Below are 22,447 nucleotides of genomic sequence, written 5' to 3' on the forward strand. Positions count from 1 at the left end.
AAGCCAGCAAGGACATCAGCAGCTTGGGTCAGGGGGTAGAGGTGGGGTGCAAGGAGCTTGGTAGCCCTGACAGAGTGAACATTCCCCTGGGAGGGCAGCCCAGGACAGCACACTCCTCTGCTTCTTGCCCCTGTCACCATAGTGTCCCTTTGGGCCTGGGTTCTTCAAGGCAGAGTGTGCAGTGGCAGAGCCTCGGTTGTAGAGTTGAACAGCCTGTTAGGAACCAAGTCAGGGCTGGGAATTGTGAGGCCTTCTAGGTGGTACAGGGGTCACAGATGCTTCTCCTTGGGCCCTGCAGAAAGAGCTGTGGTGCTGACATTTCATAGTCACAAACTCCCAAGAGATGGTCACCCGTCTTGCCAGGTGGCCTTTTAAGTAAATCTCAAGAATGAGATCAGATGAGCACTGGAGGTGGCTGTGGATGCCCCAGTCATCCTGCAAACAGGCAGACCTTCCCTGTGCCTTGTGTTCCTTCTCCCTTATGCCTTTGAATTTCAGCAGTGGGGACTAAAGATACATTCCTTACCTCTTCTGAACTTTCCAGTATTTAAATTACCTTTATGTGCCTTCTAGCATACAAGGGAGTTTCATTTTATGCACATTTAATTTATGCAGATTCATATCAAGAAAGAGAAAGGTCACACAAACAGCTTTGCACTCATGTAGCTTCATTCATACTGGCCCTTCTGCAGCCTCTCCACTTAGGAACAGAAGCCCCTGCCACATGGGCCAGACTTCACTTCCCACTGGGAGTACCAGGGCCTGTATGCCTCTCCTGCAAGAGGGAACTTTTTTTTTTCGGCAGTGGAGATTGAATTCAGGGTCTTCACACTGAGCTACATCCTCTGTCCTTTTAAAAAAATTTTTATTTGGAGACAGGGTTACACTAAGTTGCCAAGTTGCCAGGCTAGACTTGAACTTGCCATCCTCCTTACTCTGCCTTTCAGAGTGCTGGGATTACAGGCGTGTGTCACCACACCTGGCTAACAGAAACCACCTTGCTACATCCTTGCATTTAAACATGTGTTTTTGTCTTTTCCCTTTTTTTGTTTGTTTCACCACATGGCCCCAGCCACAAGCCACCAAAGCCATCTGAGCCTAGCAGCAGCCTAGCCACCTGCTGGGAACTGGAGGGGAACTGTCCAGGCTGCACTTGAGAGAAAGTGTGTCCCTTCCTGAGGGTGTTACATGATTACAGTTATTAGTTCCATCTTTTAACTTGAGAAGCAAGCTGCAGGTGAGATAATGGCCCCACCATAAAAACAGAATGACCTGGAGAAGAGAGCAGAAGTTACAGTGGAAGAATGATTCTCCTTTGGAGACAGCCTTTAAAATGGCCAACACCAGAATATGCACATGCTGATTTGATCTATTTTTAAACTAGAGGCTGGCTTTTGACTATGTAAGCTATGACAAGCCCCACTTACACTGGCTCTAGTAGAGCCAATTTTTTTGAAGATCGCTAGTAGAATCTCTGGAATGAAAGCATCTATCTGTCCTCTTCACATCTATTTGATCACAAAGTAAGACCTGGACACAGTGGTTAAGACCTCAGTGTGAATCTTAACTCTGCTGTTGATTAGCAGTATGACTGAGACCAAGCCATTTAACCCCCATGGTAAAAGAGAGTTAAAAACATCAGCCTATTTCACAAAATCAATATCAAAAGCAAATGAGATGTGTACCAAAAAAACAAAAAAAAGACTTTTGTACAGTGCTGTGAATGAATAAAAAAGCAATTTTATTCATAGTCTTCTCTGTTCAAAGAAAAAAGTAAATAAATTCCTGATGATAGAGCCATGATTAATTAGTACCTCCAACATCCCTGACATCCTTTGTTAAAAGGCTTCCTTTGTTGGGGGAATATCCTTAATGTGCCTTAAGTCACTAAGGGCGGGGCCCAGGTTTCAGTCCATGTGATGTCATTTCTGGTCTATAGTAAGATTCTGGTGGTTTTTGTCATGCTGTGGGTCTCATTCTTGTAAGTAATCAGAGCACAGTAACTATTTCCTTCCCTTCCTTGTTTCTCTGTGAAATATGAGCCTTATTCATACCTTGTCATGGGGAAGGAGCAAAGGCCTGCCCAGCCCCTCCACAGCCCCTGCATGTAGGGTCTCCCCCACTGTGTAGGGTCTCACCCGTCTCCTTTGTTGGTCTCTGGTCTCAGGTTGGTCTGGAGAGAAGGAACACGCTGGAGTGGAGAATAAGCTGGAATCTAACCACTTGCGCTCTCATTGAGATTTAAAATACTTGATATTTGAATAGAAATATTTTCATCACAGTTATGCTAATATCAAAGAATTTATTTATTCCATGTTATTTTGAGGAACAGGGTCTCACTATGTTGCCCAGGCTGGCCTCTAACTCCTGGGCTCAACGGGTCCTCCTGCTTCAGCCTCTCAAGAAGCTGGGATTGATTACAGGTGCACACCACCATGCTTGGCTAAGAGTTTTCCGTGAGAAAATATTTTCTGGAACAAAATCTACAGAGCCAATTTAATTCCATGATGAGTTACTTTTCATACAATACAGTACAATTTATCTTCATTGGGTTGTTTTCCACTTAAACTCTACTACAAACCTGGGAATCAAAAACCATTTATTTTTGCCTATTACAAGTATTATGACCACAGTGTCAGCTAATAGTAAGTTCTCCTGTGGCTATTAGTTCCACTGAGTCTGGTTCTTTAGGGTAAATTGTGCAGGTCCAAATGTTTTAATGAAAACTAGATTATTCTGCCAACTTTTAGTCAATCCTAAACTATACAACAGGCAGTTTTAACTGTTGCCAATTTTATTGTCAGTTGAGTTTTTTCTACCAGTAATAGCCATTGTGACATCAACAGGAGACTTGTAGTACTTATTTATACATTGACTGATTCACTTTTTAAAAATTGTGATTAATATTAGAAATAGAAATGAAAACAGAGATACAGTGGAAGGAAATGGCCTAGAGTTAAGAAGATAGGAGTGCCAGACATCATTAGTAATAAAGGAAATGTAAATCAAAACCATAATGACCTGTCACTTCACCCTGGATGACTGTGATTTTTTTTAAATAGGATAAAACAAGTGTTGGTGAGAATGTGGAAGAATTGGGACCCTTGTATGTTGTTACTGGGACTATAAAATGTAGAAAGTTAAACACAGGATTACCATATGATCCAGAAATTCCACTTCTAGGTACATACTCCAAAGAACAAAAAATAGTTACTCAAACAAAAACTTGTCCCCCGATGTTCATAGCAGTGCTGTTCACAGTAGCAGATATAATGAACAAAAAGGGTAGAAACTACCCAATGTTTATCAAGTAATGAATAAACAAACAATATCATATAAAACCATACATCGAAATGTATAGAGGTAAAAGAATAAATTAGCAATGACATGTTATAACATGGATGAACTTGTAAACATGCTAAGTGAAAAATCCTAAGATAAAAGGGACATATTGTATGATTCCATTTATCGAAGTTTGCAGGATATGTCAGTCTGTTGAAACACATCAGTGTATTTCAGCAGCTGAAGGGGAACTAGAGAGCAATTGCTTAATATGGGGGAGGTCCTTTCTGAAGTGATGAAATATTTTGGAACTAGGCAGAGATGATCATTGTCTAATATTGTGGTTGTACCAAATGCCACTGGAGTAACCAGGTATGGTGGTGCACACTTGTAATCCCAGCACTCTGGAGGCTGAGGCAGGAGGAGCACCTCAAGTTTGAGGTCAGCGTGGGCTACATAGTGAATTCAAGACCAGCCTGAACTACATAGCAAGATCCTGTCTCTAAATAAATAAATACCACTGAATTGTATACTTTAAAATAGTTCCTTCCATGTGATATGAATTTTACCTTAAAAAGTGGTGGGACAAAGTAAAAGTTCAAAATGTGCTGAGATCAGTAAAGATTATTGACCAGGATTTTAAAAGCACTACTTTCCCATATATCTTCTTGTTTGTTTGTTTGTTTTTGGCACCAGGGATCAAACTCCTTGAGCAGGAGGTGAAACCACTGAGCTAAATCCCTGGCCCCTCCCATATATCTTCTTTAAAGAAAGCAACAGTAACTGGTGTGGGAAGATTTGCTTTTAGGAAGATAAGTGCTAATTTAAGTGATTAAAAAAAAAAACTTGAGCATTGCCTGCTTCTGATTGGGCTATGTTATAGTGAAGCAGGTGGTTATGCCGCAAGAAAACACCTTTGGGGAGAAGCATGTGAAATGCTAGGGTTGGGAGTGGGGTTGGGGACTGGGACAGCAGGAAGCAGGGGACTCTGGAAGAACTAGGTAGGAACATGTTGGTTTGATGTGGCCTGTGGGGTGCCAGGAGCACTGAAGAAGCCACTTGAAACAAACACGAATCCAGCCCAAAACTTTATAGGGGACATTTGTCCCCTCTGGCTGCCAAGCATCCATCCTTCCTTTGAGAGCATACAAATTTGCTTTGACAAAATTCTCTCCCACTGCATGCAAATAATAAACCAAAGTCCCTGCCCACTCCCTCTGCAACTCAAGGCATCCCTTCCTCCAGACACCTCACTGCTGTGACATTGATTCTTGAATGGAGTGAGGGGATCTCCTGTATAAAGAGCACATTGCTGAACCAGTCCCCTGATTTTTTTTCCCTCTTCTCACACCTTACTCTCCAGCCTCATCCATTTGAGGGACCACTCCAGCCTCCCTTCTATTCTCTTCTTAATTTAGAGTCAGGTTTTGTTGCTTTAATCAAAGCATCCTATCTGATAGAAGCTTAAAGTGACAAGAAGTAGCTGCTGATGGTCCTTTGGTTACTGGAAGCGACTTACTGCAATATGAGCAATCAGTCTCAGACACCATATCCTAAACATCCACTGTGTGCCAAACAAAGCCTGTGCCAATTTGTTAGAGAGGTATGAGAGAAACCAAAGGGGAAAGCAGCCAACCCTGAGTTTACCAGCTAGCTATGAAATAGTTTGATCTACACCCAATGGACCCAGGTACTATGAGGAAGAATTGGTTACCCACTGATTTAGGGCAAAGATGAGCATTAATCAACTTAATTTTTCCATTTCTTTAAAAGAGCCTGGCAACCATCTGTTCTTGTTCCGTCTGCCCAGAGGCTCTGTATGTGTGTATGGGGATATGGGTAGAGGGAGGTCCAGATTGTCCCTTGCAGTTTTTCCCATTGGGCAGTTCTGTTAGTAAAGCCAGATGTTGTTTATAAATAGGTTCAGAAGATAAAGATGGGCTGCCCTCTATATTTTTGTGATCAAGTTTATTGCTTAGGAACAAGCATTTATTAAGCACAGGCCACAGCCCAACATTGGGCAAAATAGCATATGGATTAGTGAAGAAATAGAAGTTATTGTTCCTGCTTTCAGGGAGTTAGGAGTAAAGCATGGACAGCTGCTTCAACTGTTCAAAATAGCTTTAAAAATTACAAATAGAAATGTATGCAAATGAGCATAGTCAAATTGAGTGCTCTGGAAAATATGAAGAAAGCTATACAGGTTTACTATAGAACCTATAAGAGAGATACAACATGTTTTTAGATGGGACAAGTCAATATTGTAAAGATGTCAGTAATCCCAAAGGTAGTAGTACATGTTTGGTATGTTTCCAATCAAAAATCCAAAAATTTTCATGGCATTAAACAATCTAATCTTCTAATTCATCTGGAAAATAAAATAACCAGCCAATAATTTTTTGAAAAAGGACATTGAAGGTGGCCTACGGTATCAACTCTCAGAATATCCTATAAACATATATTAATTAAAGCAGTGATATTGGCACTGTCAGGTAAAAGGGCCAAAAACCAAGACCAGACCAGGCCACAACAAGTCTTTATTAGGGGAATAGCTCTGCAGGGCTGTCTCTGAACAAAGGAGAGACAAAAGCAATATGGCCGGGGCAGGGAGAGTCTTTTATAGAGACTGGGGTGGGGTTTGTAGGGGTTGAGGCAGGGTTGAGTGAGGTAGTGACTAGGGAATGGAGGAGCCGATGATGTCACTAGGTGGTAGGAGGTGAGCGAGTATTAGGTTACTCTCTAGGCGGGAACAGGGGCATGCTGGGAAGAAGGGTTTATTCTTTGGTGGGAGCAGCCATCTTGGCATGACGTCACACAGGGGAGGGGGCAAGGCACCATAGGAAGAGGGTCCCTACTACACATAATAGCTGCTGAGGTAGTGGGAGACCTATCAGGCACATGGATAGATAAATAAATGGATGAACCCAATAGAAAGTATAGAAACAAATCTAAATAATTAACTGGGAACTTGATATATATTAAAAAATGATTGTGGTTCTGCCGCCTGACTCGCAAATGCAAGGACCCGAGTTCGATCCCTGGTATTAAAAAAAAAAAAAAAAGATGGAATCAGTAGGAAGTGGATGGACCATTTATTATATAAAGACAATTTGTTCTTCCATTATGAAAAAATGAATTCGCTATTTCCTTTACACAAATAAGTAGATTTAAGGATACTTCTTTTTTCAATACCCATGGTTTTCTCTTTGAGTTGCACTCCCAGCCCTTTTCATTTTGAGACTGGGTCTCAGTTGCCCAGGCTAGGCTTGGACTTGGTGGTTCTCCTGCCTCAGTCTCCCAGAGTACTGGGATTACAGGCATGCGCCACCACACTCACCTCCTAACCGTAAGAGTAAGAAAAGGACCCACTGGGGGACATCTTTGTAATTGGTATCAGAGTAGCTCTTTTTATGCTTTTTTTTTTTTTGGTACCAGGGTTCGAACTCAGGACCTTGCGCATGCGAGGGAGGTGGCAGCACCACTAAGCTAAATCCCCAGCCCTTTAGAGTAGCTCTTTTTAAAGCAACATGCAAAACTCAAAGGTTTGAATTTAAAAACTACCACATTTAACTACAAAGTATAAAAATTACGCAAGGTGAAAGATAAAGTTAAGATATACAATAGACTTGGAGAAAACCTTTGTGATACATAATAGATAATGGCCTAATTGGGGCAATAAAAGTATTACAAATTAACAGGAAAAATATTAAATAATTCACAGAAGAGAAATACAAATAACTAGTAAATATATGAATCAAGGAAATGCAAATTCAAGCAAGAAAGGGTTTTTTAAACCATAGTTTGGATCGATCATACTTAAGAAACACGAGTTAAAATAAGATGCCCATTTTTACCTGTTAAAGTGGCTAGAATATAAAAGATTGATAATGCCAGTTATTGATAAGGATGAGGAAGACAGGTAGGTCTCTTCATGCATTATTGGTGAGAATGTAAACAAACCCATCTTTTGGGGGAAGGCAATAACAGTATCTGTAAAATTTAAAATGCACACAACTCTCAGCTCCATTTGTCCTTCTCCAGGTTCCCACTGGATGGCCCCTCACACTGGGTAGTCAGGCTTCCCAGGAGGGAAAAGCAAAAGCTGCCAGGTCTCTTAAGGGCCAGGTCCAGATCCACTCAATAGTCCTTCCCAACATTCTATCTGCCCAACAGCCCCATGCTGGCCTAGATTTACAGGCAGGGAATCTGGCTCCTGACAGGATGGAGAATGGTTTGTGGAGACAGGAACCGAAGTGGAATTATAGTCAGCTACATTTTCAGACAAACTACCATATATATATATTTATATAGTTATATAAATCATATTCTCCCATGTACCATTTTAGCAACATCTCTTTACAGTTTGTATGTTTATATGAAATTCAAAATATTTTATCCCTTGGGTCCATATTTCCTCTTGACCTAGGTGATGTGATGAAGCAACTAGTCTGGTTTTTGGCATTTTACTTTTTCTTGTGGTCTATGGATAAGTTTTATACATACAGAAACATACAGTAAAACTACAGTAAAACTCCACCATAGTAAATACATTCCCAAAACTCACTTTTGTAAATCCTGCTGTTGTATTATTGTGGTTAATTAAAAATAATGTTTTTATCAGTAGGTGGTATTATCATAAAATTAAAGATTATGTGATTTCTGCTGTGCACAATTGACCTTACATTGAATAGAGAAAGTCCCAAGGGATTCCAAGACATCTGCTTACACACATAGGCGCACAAATGCACGCACACAAATGCATGCACGCACACACACACACATCCTTTGAAGATTTTATCCCACCCTGTCTGAGAAGGGAGTTAAGTGGGCTGTTTAAGTGGGCTGATGAGAGTAGCCAAATGCCAATCATGTGATAGCCAAATTCACATTATCATGTTACCTATTATTTTAAATATGTTTCTCTCTTTAGATTTAGTGTTGTTTATTTCAGCAAGTCTTCCCTCAGTACATAATATGCATCAAGTCCCCTGGGGACAGACCCAAAGGTAACAGAGTGGGGGGGGGGGTGCTTGGAAAGAGCTTTCAGATTAACCAAGCTACCTGGCTGGTAGGACAGAGCTGTGCAGAGAACCTGATTGGAAGTGAGTCCTGAGAGACCAGTACTTTCTGGCCAGGAAGACACCTGGGTGTGCCAGAGCATCCCAGACAGAGGAAATGTGAACAGTGGTACTTCAGCATAAGTGTGCCTATTTGGGGTGGAATTGGCCCAGAGAGTTAGGTTTATTACAGCTGATACAGAAATTAAGTAAGCAGTGAGGTATGGCTAGCCTCCCAGGCCAATCAGGGATCCAAGCAGGGGAGGGCCATGGCCAGCTTTGTGTGTTGAGATTATCCCTCCATTGGCAGGGTGAATGAGGGAGCAGGTGGCTACAAGGCCACTGGGAGTGTTATTGCCAAGATTCAGAACAGGTGGCATGACCTTGAACCAGGAGTATGGCATCAGGATGAACACATATGTCATCAATATATGCAAAATATTTTCCAAGATTATGTGTTTTCTAAATAAGATCAGAAGATATACATAGGAAATTTACCCATTCCTCTGGCATTTTTAACCTCAGCATAATTCTAATTTATGTTATAAGTGCCTTTGTCACTTCCCTCATTGCTCCAACACCCACACCTTAAAGAAGTTTATTTTGGCTTATATTTCAGTCTATAGTCTAAAGGTTCCAAGGTGGAATGGCAAGGCAGAAGAGAGCTTCTCACAACAGGGCGGACAGGAAACAGTAAAAGGAAGAGCAGCATAGGGAGATATAACCTTTGCAACCATGAGCACATTGACCCACTGCTTCTGACCAGACCCTACCTCTGAAAAGCAAATAATCAATAAGCCTTCATAATCCAATCACTTTCCAAAGTTCCCACCTCTGAGCACATGCAGCTTGGGGGGACATCTAGATCTAAACCATAACATTCTACCCTGGCCCCCAAGAGATTTATGCTCATATCTTTATGTAAAATGCATTTAGTCCATCTCTGAGAGTTACCAGAGTCTTAACAATTTCAGCATTGCTGAAGAGTTCAAGTCCAAATCCTCCTCTCAGATGTTAGGCAAACTCTTAGCTGTGAGCCCCTGTGAAAATCAAAAAAGAATGTTAAACACTGCTGACATTCAAAGGCATAGGGAAGGAATAAGAGGATAGAAACCAATGGGACCACAGCAAGACCACAACCCAGCAGGGGAAACATTAAATCCTGTAGCTGTAAGTCCAGCACCCAGGGTAAGCTGCAATAAGATGTAAACTCCAAAGGGCTTGGGTAGCCCTGTCCCTATGGCATTGGTGGTGGTTGCAGCTCTTATGGCTTCTCTCATGAGCTGGCTCTGTTCACTTAAAGCTTTCCTCAAGCATTCCATGTTCTTGGCTTCTCCAATTTCTGGAGTCTCCACTACACTTTAGGCTTCACTCTCACAGCTTCACATGCTGCCCTTTCATGGTCACATTGCCTGGCCTCCCAGGCTTTTATTTTTTCTGAAATTTGGGTAGAAGCCTCTGACCCCATAACTCTTTTTTTTTTTTTGGAACCAAGGATTGAACTCAGAACCCTGCACTTGTGAGGCAGGTGCAGTGCCATTGAGCTAAATCCTGGCCCTTGATCCCATAACTCTTGCATTCCGCATGCCTATAAAATCAGGACCACATGGATGACACCAAGTTCTGTCATCAGCTCAAGCCATAGCCAAGCTGCCTAGAATTGCAGCTGCAGAGGCCACTGAGTGTCTGGATGGGTAAGCACTGCTAATGAATCCCAGGGAACTAATTCTCTAGGTGTCCCCAGAGTGCCCTGGGGCTCTCTTCTCAAAGCAAAGCTTTACAGCCTTGCACCCTTGAACCTTCAAAAGAAGAGTCTTTCGGGTTCCTGACGCCCTCAAGCCATTTTTCCTGTTGTTTTGATCTAAAGTACTTGGCTTCTTTTTAATGCTAAACTTTTCAGCAACCAAGCTGTCTTCTGCTATGTCTTTGTGGGTGCTTTTTTTCTGGGAAAAACTGAAAACTTTTGAAATGAGTTCTTTGCTTCTGATTCTGACAGTGAGTCTCACTAAAAGCAGCAAGCACTAACTGTTCTATAAATAGAACATTGGGCTGCCTTGAAATTTCCTCTGCCGGATTAATTAGTCTGCTGCCCTAAATCTCAGTCTCCTGCAAAGTCTCAGGACATGAGCAAAATGTAGACAAATTTTCTGCCAGAGCATAGCACACATGACCTGGAGTCCAGCTGCCAATGCAGTCCTTCTTCCCATCTGAAAGCTCCTGAGCTCGGCCTTTTCCATCTACATTTTTTTTTGGTACCGGGAATCAAACTCAGGGTCTTGCACTTACCAGGCAGGACCTATGCCGCTGAGCTACATCCCTGGCCTCCATCTGCATCTTTATCAGCTTTCTGGTCTTCTGAGAACCACCCAGAATCTCTCATTAAACTCAGTTTAAAGCATCCTAGGACTTGTTTAGCTACCATCTCCAAAACTTTCCTAAGCCAATTCCAAAGGCTTCTGAACCACATGATCAGGCAGCATCTCAGCCATGACCCTGCTTCTCTGGTACCAAAATCTTTCTTAGCCTCTTTCCTCATTTCTAGGACAAAATACTCAACACCTTAAACAAGGAGGGGATTATTTTGGCTCAGGTTTCAATCCATAGTCAGCTGGCTCCAAGGCAAGATGGCATGGGAGAGGAGAGCTGCTCACAGCATGGAGGTCAGGAAGCAGAGAAAAGTCAAGAGAGGAGTTAGGGAGATTTAACCTTCCTGGTCACACCCACAGTGACCTGGTAAACGTCACCTCCTAAAAAGCAAATCAGCCATGATCCCCCTCAAAATTCAATTGCCTTCCAAAGTTCCCACCTCTGAGCACATGAGGCTTTGGGAGACATCTCGATCTAAACCATAACAATAAGCAAAAAAAAGTTTTTTAAAAATTTTTCTTTAAGCATAATCAAGAGTTTGGGGGGCCAGGGACTTAGCTCAGTGGTTTCGCTGCCTGCTTCGCAAGTGCAAGGACCCGAGTTCGGTCCCCGGTACCAAAAAAAAAAAAAAAAAACAAGATAAAATGGCTGAGTATGTTTGGAGTTGTTTCTGCATCTTCTAGGGCCAGGGATTTAGCTCAGTGGTTTTGCTGCCTGCTGCGCAAACTCAAGGACCCGAGTTCGATCTCCGGTACCAAAAAAAAAAAAAGAGTTTGGTTCCTTGGGTTATTTTCTCCCCATATGCACAGTTTAAGTCCAACTTTCTAGTCTTAGATCCTTTATAGATTACATGGCTAAATCTATATAGTATTTAGTTGCCCCATTGACATAATTTTTATAAGGTTGCCTTTTTGTTACTGTCATAATCCACTCAACTCTTATAAATGCCTTCATCTGCTTTCTAAATGCCATAGCTTCTGCACTGATATTTGTACCTGTAGTGTTACATGTTCTTTGGTTTTAAAATACTCTTCCCTTTCCTCCCCAAGTCCAGGAAGAAGCTTGTCTGGGAACTGACTTAGGTGATAGCGTCTCTTCTCTTAACTCTGTCTAGATTTCATTAATTATATCCATAAAAAGTAAATCAAAGAAGGGCCTCTGGGATCATCTGGCTTTGAGAGAAATGATAAGCATGGTTTAGCAAATACGTTAAGGTAAATTATTAATAAAACACTGTGACACAGTACAGAGATGAAAGCCTGATGTCATCACTGCTATATTATATTACTCTACTTTATGTCGAGTACACATCCTGGCCAACCATCAAGCTTGGGCAAAAAGCCATGGGCAAGAAACCAGTAACAGTTTCAGTAAATGGGACCACCTTGTACTGTGGTTATGAACCATGGTCACTTAATTATATCCTGAACACCTTTTCCCAGTAATTAACTACTTTGTGTTTTTCGAATTTCCTACTCAGGCCAGGCTTCACTTGTATTTTCACAAAGGATGGTTGTAAGGGAGGCGTTGTCCTTGCGTAGACAAAAAAGCCTTTTTCCTATATGAACCCAACAATTGGTGCTCCCACGCACACACGCAAATTACTTACTGGGTCTTAGATGAGTTTGCAGCCATTCCGAGTTTCACCGAGAGCATGAGGTTCCAGAAATGGAGCGATGGTGACAGTTGTGGCCCATCTTGTCAAGGGTGGGGAAAGAAGTGAGCACCGAGTTTGATAATAATGAGACTAAGCTTGTCTGGTTAAAATGTGTTCAAAATTATCACTTCATTCTTTTTATTCTTATATTATGGAAATAATCCCTGTTGAATTACTTAACACCTTAAATTTAAAATCTCTATATAAATATGTCTTGGTTGATTTCTGAAGCCAATCTGATGCAGGTAGCATGTGTTAATAAATGGGAAAGAGGATGAATCATGGCATGAATGGAAGGTAATAAAAAAACCACATGTTCATCCTTAGTGTACAGAATATGTCAGAAAAAAGCTTAAATAGATTGAAAGCTTTGTCCAAGAACAAGGAGAAAATTGACCTCCCCTCTCCTTCTTTCTCAGATACATTCCACCATTGATCTGGGGGAAAAGTGGACACATCCAGACAGCCTTGTATGGGAAGATGGGAAGGGTGAGTTCACCACACCCTTATGGCCACCGGAAGTTCATCACCATGTCTGATGGAGCCACATCAACATTTGACCTCTTCGAGCCCTTGGCTGAGCACTGTGTCGGAGGTGAGCTAGTTTAGGTCACAGGAATCTATCTCACAGAGGAGCATTAGCCAGTGGGGAACATGGTGCAAGTGCTTATGCTACCTTCTGTCCCATTAGCCAGGAGTCTGGTGAGATTCATCACTTAGGAACAACTTACAAGGATTGGCTCCAACATGTGCTTGCCAGTCCCGAGGAAAGCTCTCCAGAAAGCATTGCAAAATAGTTTTCGAATCCTCTTGTGAGATATTGGAAATACTGGAAATAGTGTAACAGACAGAGGTGAGCTTGGAGCCCAGCACCCCCAGGACTAATGAGTCAATGTCAGCACCAGAGGCTGGACTGTTCTTAGTACTTTATATCTGCTGTTATCCCCTCAGAACCCTGAGAGGTCAGTGCTTTACCGTCCCCACTTTACTGATGAGGAAACTGAGGCTTGGAGAAGCAATGTAGCCTGGCTTTGTTGAATAACAGTACATTAAGGCTCTCAGATGCCGTATGCATAGGTTTCCTTGGACAGAGACACATTAAGGTCATATTTATTGTAGATGAGAAACAACTCCAATTTCCATTGCTGTTGGAATTGGCGTTGTTCTATCCAATCTATACAGTAAACGCTCCTGACAAAATGCTTTGTAATGAGGATTTTTGAGGAAGAGGAATAAGGTGCCAGCATCCTTTTATGTGCTCTTCCTACCAGAAGAGAGCATATTCAGAAGCAGTTTTTTTTTTTAATGAGTGTGGTAATTATTTGTGGGTAAATTCCAGTAAATGTATTATAACCTTCAGTTATTTAAAGTAGCTGGAGCTTCTGAGTGACTGCTAACAAAAGTTTGTGTTCCCTCTGCCTGGAAGGCTCATCTCCAGATCTTCACATGGCTGTCTATGCCTTGTCATTCAGTTCAAATGGCACCTCCTCAGAGTCCTGACTCCCCTAACAGGCATTGCCTTCCCATTAGACCCATTGTACCCCTGCTTTATAGTTCTTCCCGGTTCCTGCTACTCTGAAAAGTCACATGTGCAGTTGTGTGCCATCTCCCCACTGTAATGCAGGATCCAGGACAGTGAGCTCCCAACACACACTCATGGACAGCATGATGACAGGCACAGGGCAGGCGCTCACATTCTGTTTATAAATCTCATAGCTGCTCTTCAAACATTTATTTCTCCACCACAACCAGGTCAGTGTTTCCTTTCTCTTGTTTATGATGCTTTTACTTCTTCTACCATGGAAGCATAAAATTTAGCCTCACCAGTCTGCTTTTCTTATACCAGGACCGAACGGGGAGTTGAAAGGTTCTCAGTTGTATTTGTCTATGTCTTTCTGTCACTCCTGTCCCCAGAAAGGACTGATGAAGGTGATTCTGGGGAAGGCAATATCTATCCCCCTAAAATGCTTCACGCACAACAGCCCTTTTTTCCTTTTCAAGACTTTCTTCTGACTACAAAGCAATGTCCTCATTTTAGGAAATTTAGATAATAGAGAATTTAAAAAGGAAGTAATCATCCATAATCATACCACCCAACATACCATTATTAACATCTTGCTCTTTTTCCTTCCATTTCTGTGCATTATTTTTCCAAAATTTGAATTACTATATATTATATTATAGTTTCACATCACTAAAAGCCCAACTATCTTCAAAAACATAACTTTAATAGCATACAATGTGGTGATACTATCATTTAAAATTTTTCTATTGTTGGGCATTTAGCTTGTCACTATAAATAATTCTATCCTGAGCAGTCTTAAACATAAAATTTTAGCAAGATTCTAAGAATCTGAATACTAGATCAATGTTTATAAAATGTTTAAAGCTCTTTATACATCTTATAGAATTATTTATTGTCATATTTCTTTACTAACATTAAGAATTTTTCAATTGTTTTTATCCTAATTAAAAAGAAAATTATGATCAGATTTAATAAAATAGTTTTATAGAAAATGTGTTCATATCTTTGGATAGATAATTTATTCTCATGATAGAAAATTCAAAAAATACTAAAGATCTACAGTGAAAAGGGTAAGTCTCGCCCGGGGATTTAGCTCAGTTGTGCTTCTGCCTGCCTCGCAAGTGCAAGATCCTGAGTTCGATCCCCATTACCAGAAAAAAAGAAAGAGTAAGTCTCTCTTCATCTCACCTCCTCTCATAGCTCTCCTCAGTGGTAGCCACTGCTGAGATTCTTGTGTATGATTCTAGAGCTAGTGGGTGCATTATAAGGGTACATATCTTTTTTTCTCTGCATAAATGGCAGCATACTATAACTTTTTCTAGACCTAGCATTTTTCACTTAATATATATTATAGGGCTTGCCATATGGGATTATGTAAAAATCTCATTATTTTTAAAGGCTACAGCATATTTTGTCACTTGGATATGTAGTGATTTATCCAACCTGACCCCTGTTTCTGGACATTTAGACTGTATTCAACCTTTTGCCAATATAAACCTACTATATATATATATAGTTTTGCATATATACAGATAAATCTATAAAAAAAATACCTGAAAATAAAACCACTGAGTCAGAGGGGTCTGGTTTTTCACTCATTCATTTGTTCATACAGAACTTCATACAAGAGTTGATATTCGGACACTTGTATAGCAATTTTATATCTATTGAATCTAATTTTTAAAATTGAGGTTTATATATTTTTATTTCATTTTTCTAGTAATTAATGTCTAGTGTACTTTTCAAAAGTATAAGGCCATGGGCCGGGGATTTAGCTCAGTGGTTTCGCTGCCTGCTACGCAAGTGCAAGGACCCGAGTTCAATCCCCGGTACCAAAAAAAAAAAAGTGTAAGTCCATGATGGATTGGAAGTTTTAAAAATAAACCCTTCATAAATAGTTAGGGAAGGATGCTCCAGCTAAAAAGGAAAGACATCTTTTCCAGCAAATTGAATGAAAAAATGTACATTAAATTCCTTTCTCCTGGGCCAGGGATGTAGCTCAGTGTTGCTGCTGTCTGCCTCCCATGCACAAGGTCCAGAGTTCAATCCCCAGTACCAAAAAAAAAAAAAAACTCATCCAAATTCCCTTCTCCTAGTTGGGCATGGTGGTGCATGCTTATAATCCCAGCACTTGTGAGGCTGAGGCAAGAGGATCACCATGAGTTCGGGGCCACCCTGGGCTACATAGTGAGTTAAAGACCAGCCTGAACTATCTAGCAAGACCCTGTCTCAAAAAAACCCAAAAATAAATAAGACACCAGGAGACACTAGTCTATTTGTTATATCATAGTAGTCACCTACATGAGGATCCCTTCTTTCTCTACCCTATAGATGATGTCACCATGGTCATCTGCCCTGGAATTGCCAACCACAGCGAGAAGCAATACATCCGCACCTTCGTTGACTATGCACAGAAAAGTGGCTATCGGTGTGCTGTGCTGAACCACCTGGGAGCCCTACCCAACATTGAGCTGACCTCGCCACGCATGTTCACCTACGGTAAACATGGGCCACAGCCACATAGAGGTCCCCTTTTTCTCTCCTCACTTTAATGTGTTGCTACTTCTGTTTCTACCCTTTTTTTTTTAAGTTTAGAATGTATGCCTTCCTGCAAGAGATGGTGGGGCACACATTTAATAGCAGCACTGGGCATCACTGATGCCATGCCTCACATGCCTTGCTCTGGGGTGCAGCTCACAGAGAAAGGTCTTGCCCAAGGTCCTCTGGCTGGTGAGTGCAAGAGTGGGTAGATTGGGTAGCAGAACTTATGCCCTCGGGCACTCCTCAGGACTCTTGTGACTGGCAGGTGTGAGGTAGCACGTGAGTGTCAGTGGAACATCAGCAACTCCCTGGACTGTCAGGTTCCTGGAGGACAGAACTCAGCTCTCATGGTTAGGTGAATGCTTCTGAATGTCAGTGGAAGTCTTCTGTTAGCTAAGACTCTGACTTCTGGACTGTTTGCCCTTGATTCTTATTTAGCTCTCCCTTCAGATTATGTATCCACATATAAAGGATAAACACATAGAATTATGGATCTATGCACAAACATTTGGGATGTTTATGACCAAATAAATTATGTTTTAATGGGAAACTACAAAAATTATGTCTATAATCTTACCATGACTATAATTTTCTATTTCTTCATCTTCCCATTGTCTTAATGTATGTGTATGTAGTTTTTCTTTGGTTGTAATCATACTATATATATATATATATATATATATATACACACACACACACACACACATACATAGTGACTTATTTTTAAAAACTTTATAGTCACCAATATAAAAATACACAGTCATTATATTTGATCATATTGACAATCACAGTGCTATTATTACTCTGTTATAATTTATTGAACCATTCTTCTTTGTAGGGTATGTAGGTTATTTAAAGTTTTCTAGCATTTTAAACAATGATGTTACAAATATCGTGCATATAAGAATTTTTTTCTTCCCTTTAATGACTCCTTTGGAGTAAATTTCCAGAGGTGACTTTTAAGATTGTCGCACAGCAAGGTCATTCCAACTGACACTGTCACTGGTAACACATCAGGCACTGTCTCCTGCGGGGCAGGTGTGGGAAGGTTGCAGGTAGGGAAATGTGAACACACACGGCTGCTTCATGCCAGGCACAGGGTTGGGCAAAGGGTTGGCCATACTCTCCTCTGTGCTTACTCTCATACCTGCACACACCCATTTACACTGGCTCTGTTCACAGTTTAGTCACTGGTTCAAAGACAGAGATGTATATCCAGCTTACAGATGGCACAGATGAGTATGTGGGAGAAAGAACTGGAAAAGGGCAGAAATAGACAAAGTCTAAGACAGTGGGAAATAAGTATAAGGTCTTATAGGTGGATATAAAGCTCCATCTCTACAAGCAGAGGACGGGAGGTGTGGCCTGGCAGCAGGGCCAGGCAGAGGCTTGGGAGCGCTATCTAGCAGTGAGCATGCCAACAGCAGAAGATAAGAAATGCCAGCAAGGGCACTAATGTGTGCCAGTCACAGTGCCAAGGTCTCCATAGACATAACCCCCTTAACTTCACAGCAGCCAGGAGATAATCATTTCTGCTGAACAGCTTAGCCAGAGACTGAGTTTGGGCAAGGGCATCGCACCAGTTAAATAGGAAAGCTCAGATGGGGGCCCTCCTCCAGCTGCCCTGGCCTCTAGAACCCTCTTGGAGCTGGTAGCAGAGCTGAGCCTGAGGGTTCCAGGTTCTGTGGCCCCAGGGTGTTGTGGGTGGTAAAGCAGGAGGCCAGATGGAAGGCATTACCAAGTCTGGGGGTCTGGAAGCAGAAGGAACAAGGAAAGCAGGCTCTGTGTGGGGTGTGTTTTCAGAGAGGGAGAGATGGCTTTGCACTGGAGGCCAGCCCTGCCCACGACTGGCTGTGTGGCCTGGAGCAGTTTGTTCAAGTTCCCAATTCTCCAGCTACAGTAATGAGGACTACAATTAAATGTGTATCACAAAGGTCTTGGTGGACAGTGGAGTCATAGTATTAGGTTTGTCCTTAAATACTTGGAAGCTGTTAGTGTTCGTGAGGGGTTAGCAATGCTGTGTGTGACCCAGATAAGTTAGTTCTGCAGAGAGATACAGGCCTATCAACAATTCCAAACCAGTGTGAAAGTGTAGAGAGGGGCAGGTGAGGAGTCACGCTAGGTCCCCACTGGTGAGCTGGCGAACAGATGAGCTCACAAGGAATTGGCGCTCCTGGACAGGGCAGCAGGCTCTGGGAGGACAAGCTAAGCAGAAAAGCACCATGCTCCATTCGCGTCGGGAGCATGCATAGGGTAAGCCAGGTATGGTGGTGCCTACTTTTAATCCCAGTACTCTGGGAGGGTGAGACAGGAGCATGGCAAGTTCAGTCCCAGCCCGGGCATCTTAGTGACTTAGTAAGACCCGTCTCAAAATAAAAATAAAAATTTAAAAGGGCTGGAGATATAGCCTAGTCCAAAGGCCCAGAGTTCAATCCCCAGTATCACTAAAATAAATAACAACAACAATAGTAATAGCATGGACCAGTGTGTTAAATCTGAGCACGAAAAATCAATGGAAGGAGGTAGGTCCATATAGGAAAAGCTTCAGCCCCCCAATATTAAAAAGTAATTTCTCTATCCCCTTTATTTGTTTTTCTTGTTACATTTTTGTTTCCTTGGAATTTCAGAAGTAAATTCCTATAGTTTGTTATACTGTGATAATTTTGAAGAAAGACGGGTGACCTAGACGAGATGGGTGATTTTTCTAGCAGTGCTCTTTAGCTTTTTATATACTGGTGCATCTTTTAATCTTTAGGGGATAAGGTCAGCCAGATGTAACCCTGAAGAGTTAGAAAATTCGGAATGCAGACACTTTAATGAGATCTAAAATGTAAAACATCCACAGTAGCTCAGAAGACAGTAACGAGAGAAGGCACGAGTGTTTCCTCAGGTGCTATTGATGTGTGTTATGTTGGCTTAAAATGATCTGTTTTTGGGCCAGGGATTTAGCTCAGTGGTTCCACCGCCTGCCTCGTGAGCTGAGGACCTGGGTTTGATCTCGGCGGGGGGGGGGGCGGGGGGGGTGGTACCGGGGATCAAACTCAGGACCTTGTGCTTATGAGGCAGGCGGCGGCACCACTGAGCTAAATCCCTGGCCCTAAAATGATCTGTTCTAATAAATAGTTCTCTGGGCAGGTGAATAAGGAGCAAGACTCCCTTAAACAAGGTGGCCTCATACGTTAAAGCAAAGCCCAGGTTTGTAGCTTTTGATTGGTAAACTGAGGCAACTCAAAAGGTAATACCCTAGAACAGAAAAACTTTCATCACAGTTAATAGATATTAAATTCATAAGTGTGTTAGCTGTGTATTATGGACTTTTTATTTAAGCGCTAATGTACATAGCTGTGAACTTTTCTTTCTATACTCATATCATTATTTATTTATTTATTTATTTATTTTGTGGTACTGGGGATTGAATCCAAGGCCTTTACAATAAGCAGGCCTTTTTAAATGTTTTACCTTGGGACAGGATTTGCTAAATCACTAAGTTGCCTAGGCTGGGCTTGAACTTGGCCTCCTCCTTCCTTGGCCGCCCAGAGTTATAGGATTACAGATATAGACCACCACATCTGGCTCAATGTTAATTTTTAATTACTGTTGCTTTGTGGTAAGATCTAATTGCTTCTTCAGAGTGTGCTCTTTTCTCCCCACCTTTCTCTTTCAGTTGAATTGTATGATTATTCAGTCAAGTTCTGCATTGAATTTCTGTATCAGACAGGATGGAGTAGATTATGTTGTAGAAACAACTCCTAAAACCCAGTGGTTTAAAAACAGATTTTTTGGGCTGGGGATTTAGCTCAGTGGTTCTGGTGCCTGCCGCGCAAGCGCAAGGTCCTGAGTTCAATCCCCGGTACCAAAAACAAATAAAAACAGATTCTTTTCTGCCTCCCTCTCCACATCGCTCATGGCATAGCTGGAGTTTTGGGTCCCCATCATTGCCTCCTGACATGAGGACCGAGGCTCCAGGAGCAGCCACCAGCTGAGCATTGCCAGCATCCCAGGGCATGGAAAGACACTGGCTCTTGAAGCTTCTTCCCAGAAATGATAGCCATCACTCCCTGTCACAATTTATACCTTCAGTGGGGTAGAGATCCCAGGAAGGGAAAGTAGGTATTGGCAAACTCTAGGACAGTTAATCACAATTTTTAAGTAAGTGTTTTAATTTATAAATTAACTTGGAAGAGTATTTTTGTCTTCTGGGGACATGGCATCTTCCTCCAGGTCTCTATAAAGAACTTCTAGTTCTCCTTGTGTAGGTCTGTGAGTCCATACAGATCCAACAGTGCTCAGGGCCCACTGCATAGGGAGCCTGTAATAGAACCAAAGTTTTCAAAGCCATGGACCTAGGTCTTATCCTATGTTTCCTCATTAGTTTGTTTTGGTCTTTTGTTTTTACTTTTTATTATAGAAGTTTTCAAAATAGGCAGAAAGTAGAGAGAATAGTAGAATAAACCAGAATAAATCCCAACTTGCCATCACCCTACTTCAGTAATTATTCAACTTATGGCCAATCTTATTTCTTCTGTAAACCACCTCCTCTCAAGGATTATTTTGAAGCAAGTCCCCACCAGCCTGTCATCTCTGTGACTGTTTCAGTGTGTATCGCTCTGACACACAGACTCTTTGTAAACTGTTTTAATTTGTTTGGGACTAAACAAAATGCTACAATCTGGGTGGCTTACATTAGGAGTCTGAGATCAAGATATTGGCCAGTTTGGTTTGTTCCCAGACCTTTCCCCTTGGCTTGTGTTGCATTTTGTTCAGAGTGTGGTCCTGTCCCTCCATGTCTCTGTCTGCGTCCTTTCCTGCATTCGTTCCTTAAAGGAAACTGACTATATGGGATTGGAGCCCACCCTGCTCACCCCATTTTAAACTTAATTATATATATTTTTTGGTACTGGGGATTGAACTTGGGTCCTTGTGCTTGCGCAGCAGGCAGCGAAACCACTGAGGTAAATCCCCGGCCCCTTAATTACATTTTTAAAAGCTCTATCTCCAAGTACAGTGACGGTCTGAGGTACGAGGGGTTCAGACTTCAACATATGCATCTTGAGGGCCACCGTTTAGTCTGTAACCTAAACATAAGCATAATAGTATCATCACAATTAAAATAGTACTTCTCAGTAGCAGTTGAGTTCCCATGTTTTATTTCCTTTTTAATTATAGCTTATTCAATCCAAGATCCAAGTCAGATCCAAATACTGCAGTTGCTGATAGGTTCCTTAGGCCTCTTTTAAGTCTCTTTCCCTCAGTTTTATCAGCAGGCCCCCCACCAAGTCAGCCTCCTCTGTGGAGGGTAACTGGAGGTGCCTTGGTGGAACTCTTTGGATCCCAGGACAGGCCAGAACCCACCCTGAGCACCAGCCCTGGAAAGCACCAAACTCCAGAGAGACTCTGGGTCCTGCTGGTCTCAGGCCTGCCCAAGTTCTGTTTCTTCAGTCATCTATGGCCTTCACTTGGCTTCTCCCTGTCATTTGGGTCTCAACCAAGATGTCCTTTCTCAGAGAGCCCTTCTCTTGCTCCCTTTCCCATGGAATGTGGCCTTACTGCACCCCCAAGTCATTCCCTGCCTAATCACCCCCCCTTGGGATTCTTCAAGACACTTAAGATTTGAAGGTATGCAATCGTTTTCATAATATTTGTTTACATCTACCTCCTGACTCGCCATCCCTTTCACTCCATGAGAGCAGGTGGTCTTTCTGCTCCCTCCTGTGGCTCCCCAGTGCCCAGAATCTAGCTCAGCCCATAGAAAGCCTCTCTCTATCAGAGACTGCCAACTGCTGCCCAAACCAGGCCCCAGGTGACAGATGTGAAAGGATAGTGTGTGCGTGTAAGGTGATACTTTGCAAACAAGCATATCTCAAGCAGATGTGCGTGATGATCACATGCGTCTTTCCTGTGCGAAAATAGTGATCATGACCAGAAGAAAACAAGAGAGGGCCTCGCCGTGAAACCCTGCACTCTTCTTTTTCTGTTATACATCCACCCCCTCCAGTCTCTCCTTTTGAGAAAATTATG

At 42.0% G+C, this 22,447-nt stretch overlaps 1 protein-coding gene across 3 annotated transcripts in view; it reads left to right on the plus strand.

Annotated features, from left to right (window-relative positions):
• Abhd2 (abhydrolase domain containing 2, acylglycerol lipase) overlaps positions 1-22,447 on the plus strand; it is a 121,182-nt gene that overhangs the window by 62,241 nt on the left and 36,494 nt on the right. For all 3 annotated transcript variants that reach the window (XM_004852754.4, XM_004852752.3, XM_004852753.3), the window contains 2 exons: positions 12,783-12,958; positions 16,220-16,387. In XM_004852754.4, the coding sequence (XP_004852811.1) occupies positions 12,783-12,958; positions 16,220-16,387 (344 nt within the window). The remainder of the gene's footprint in view (positions 1-12,782; positions 12,959-16,219; positions 16,388-22,447) is intronic.

The sequence above is a fragment of the Heterocephalus glaber genome, unplaced genomic scaffold (genome assembly GCF_053883595.1).
Source record: "Heterocephalus glaber isolate CG9 unplaced genomic scaffold, H.glaber_assembly_v1.0 deba00001531, whole genome shotgun sequence".
NCBI classification, from domain to species: Eukaryota; Metazoa; Chordata; class Mammalia; order Rodentia; family Bathyergidae; genus Heterocephalus; species Heterocephalus glaber.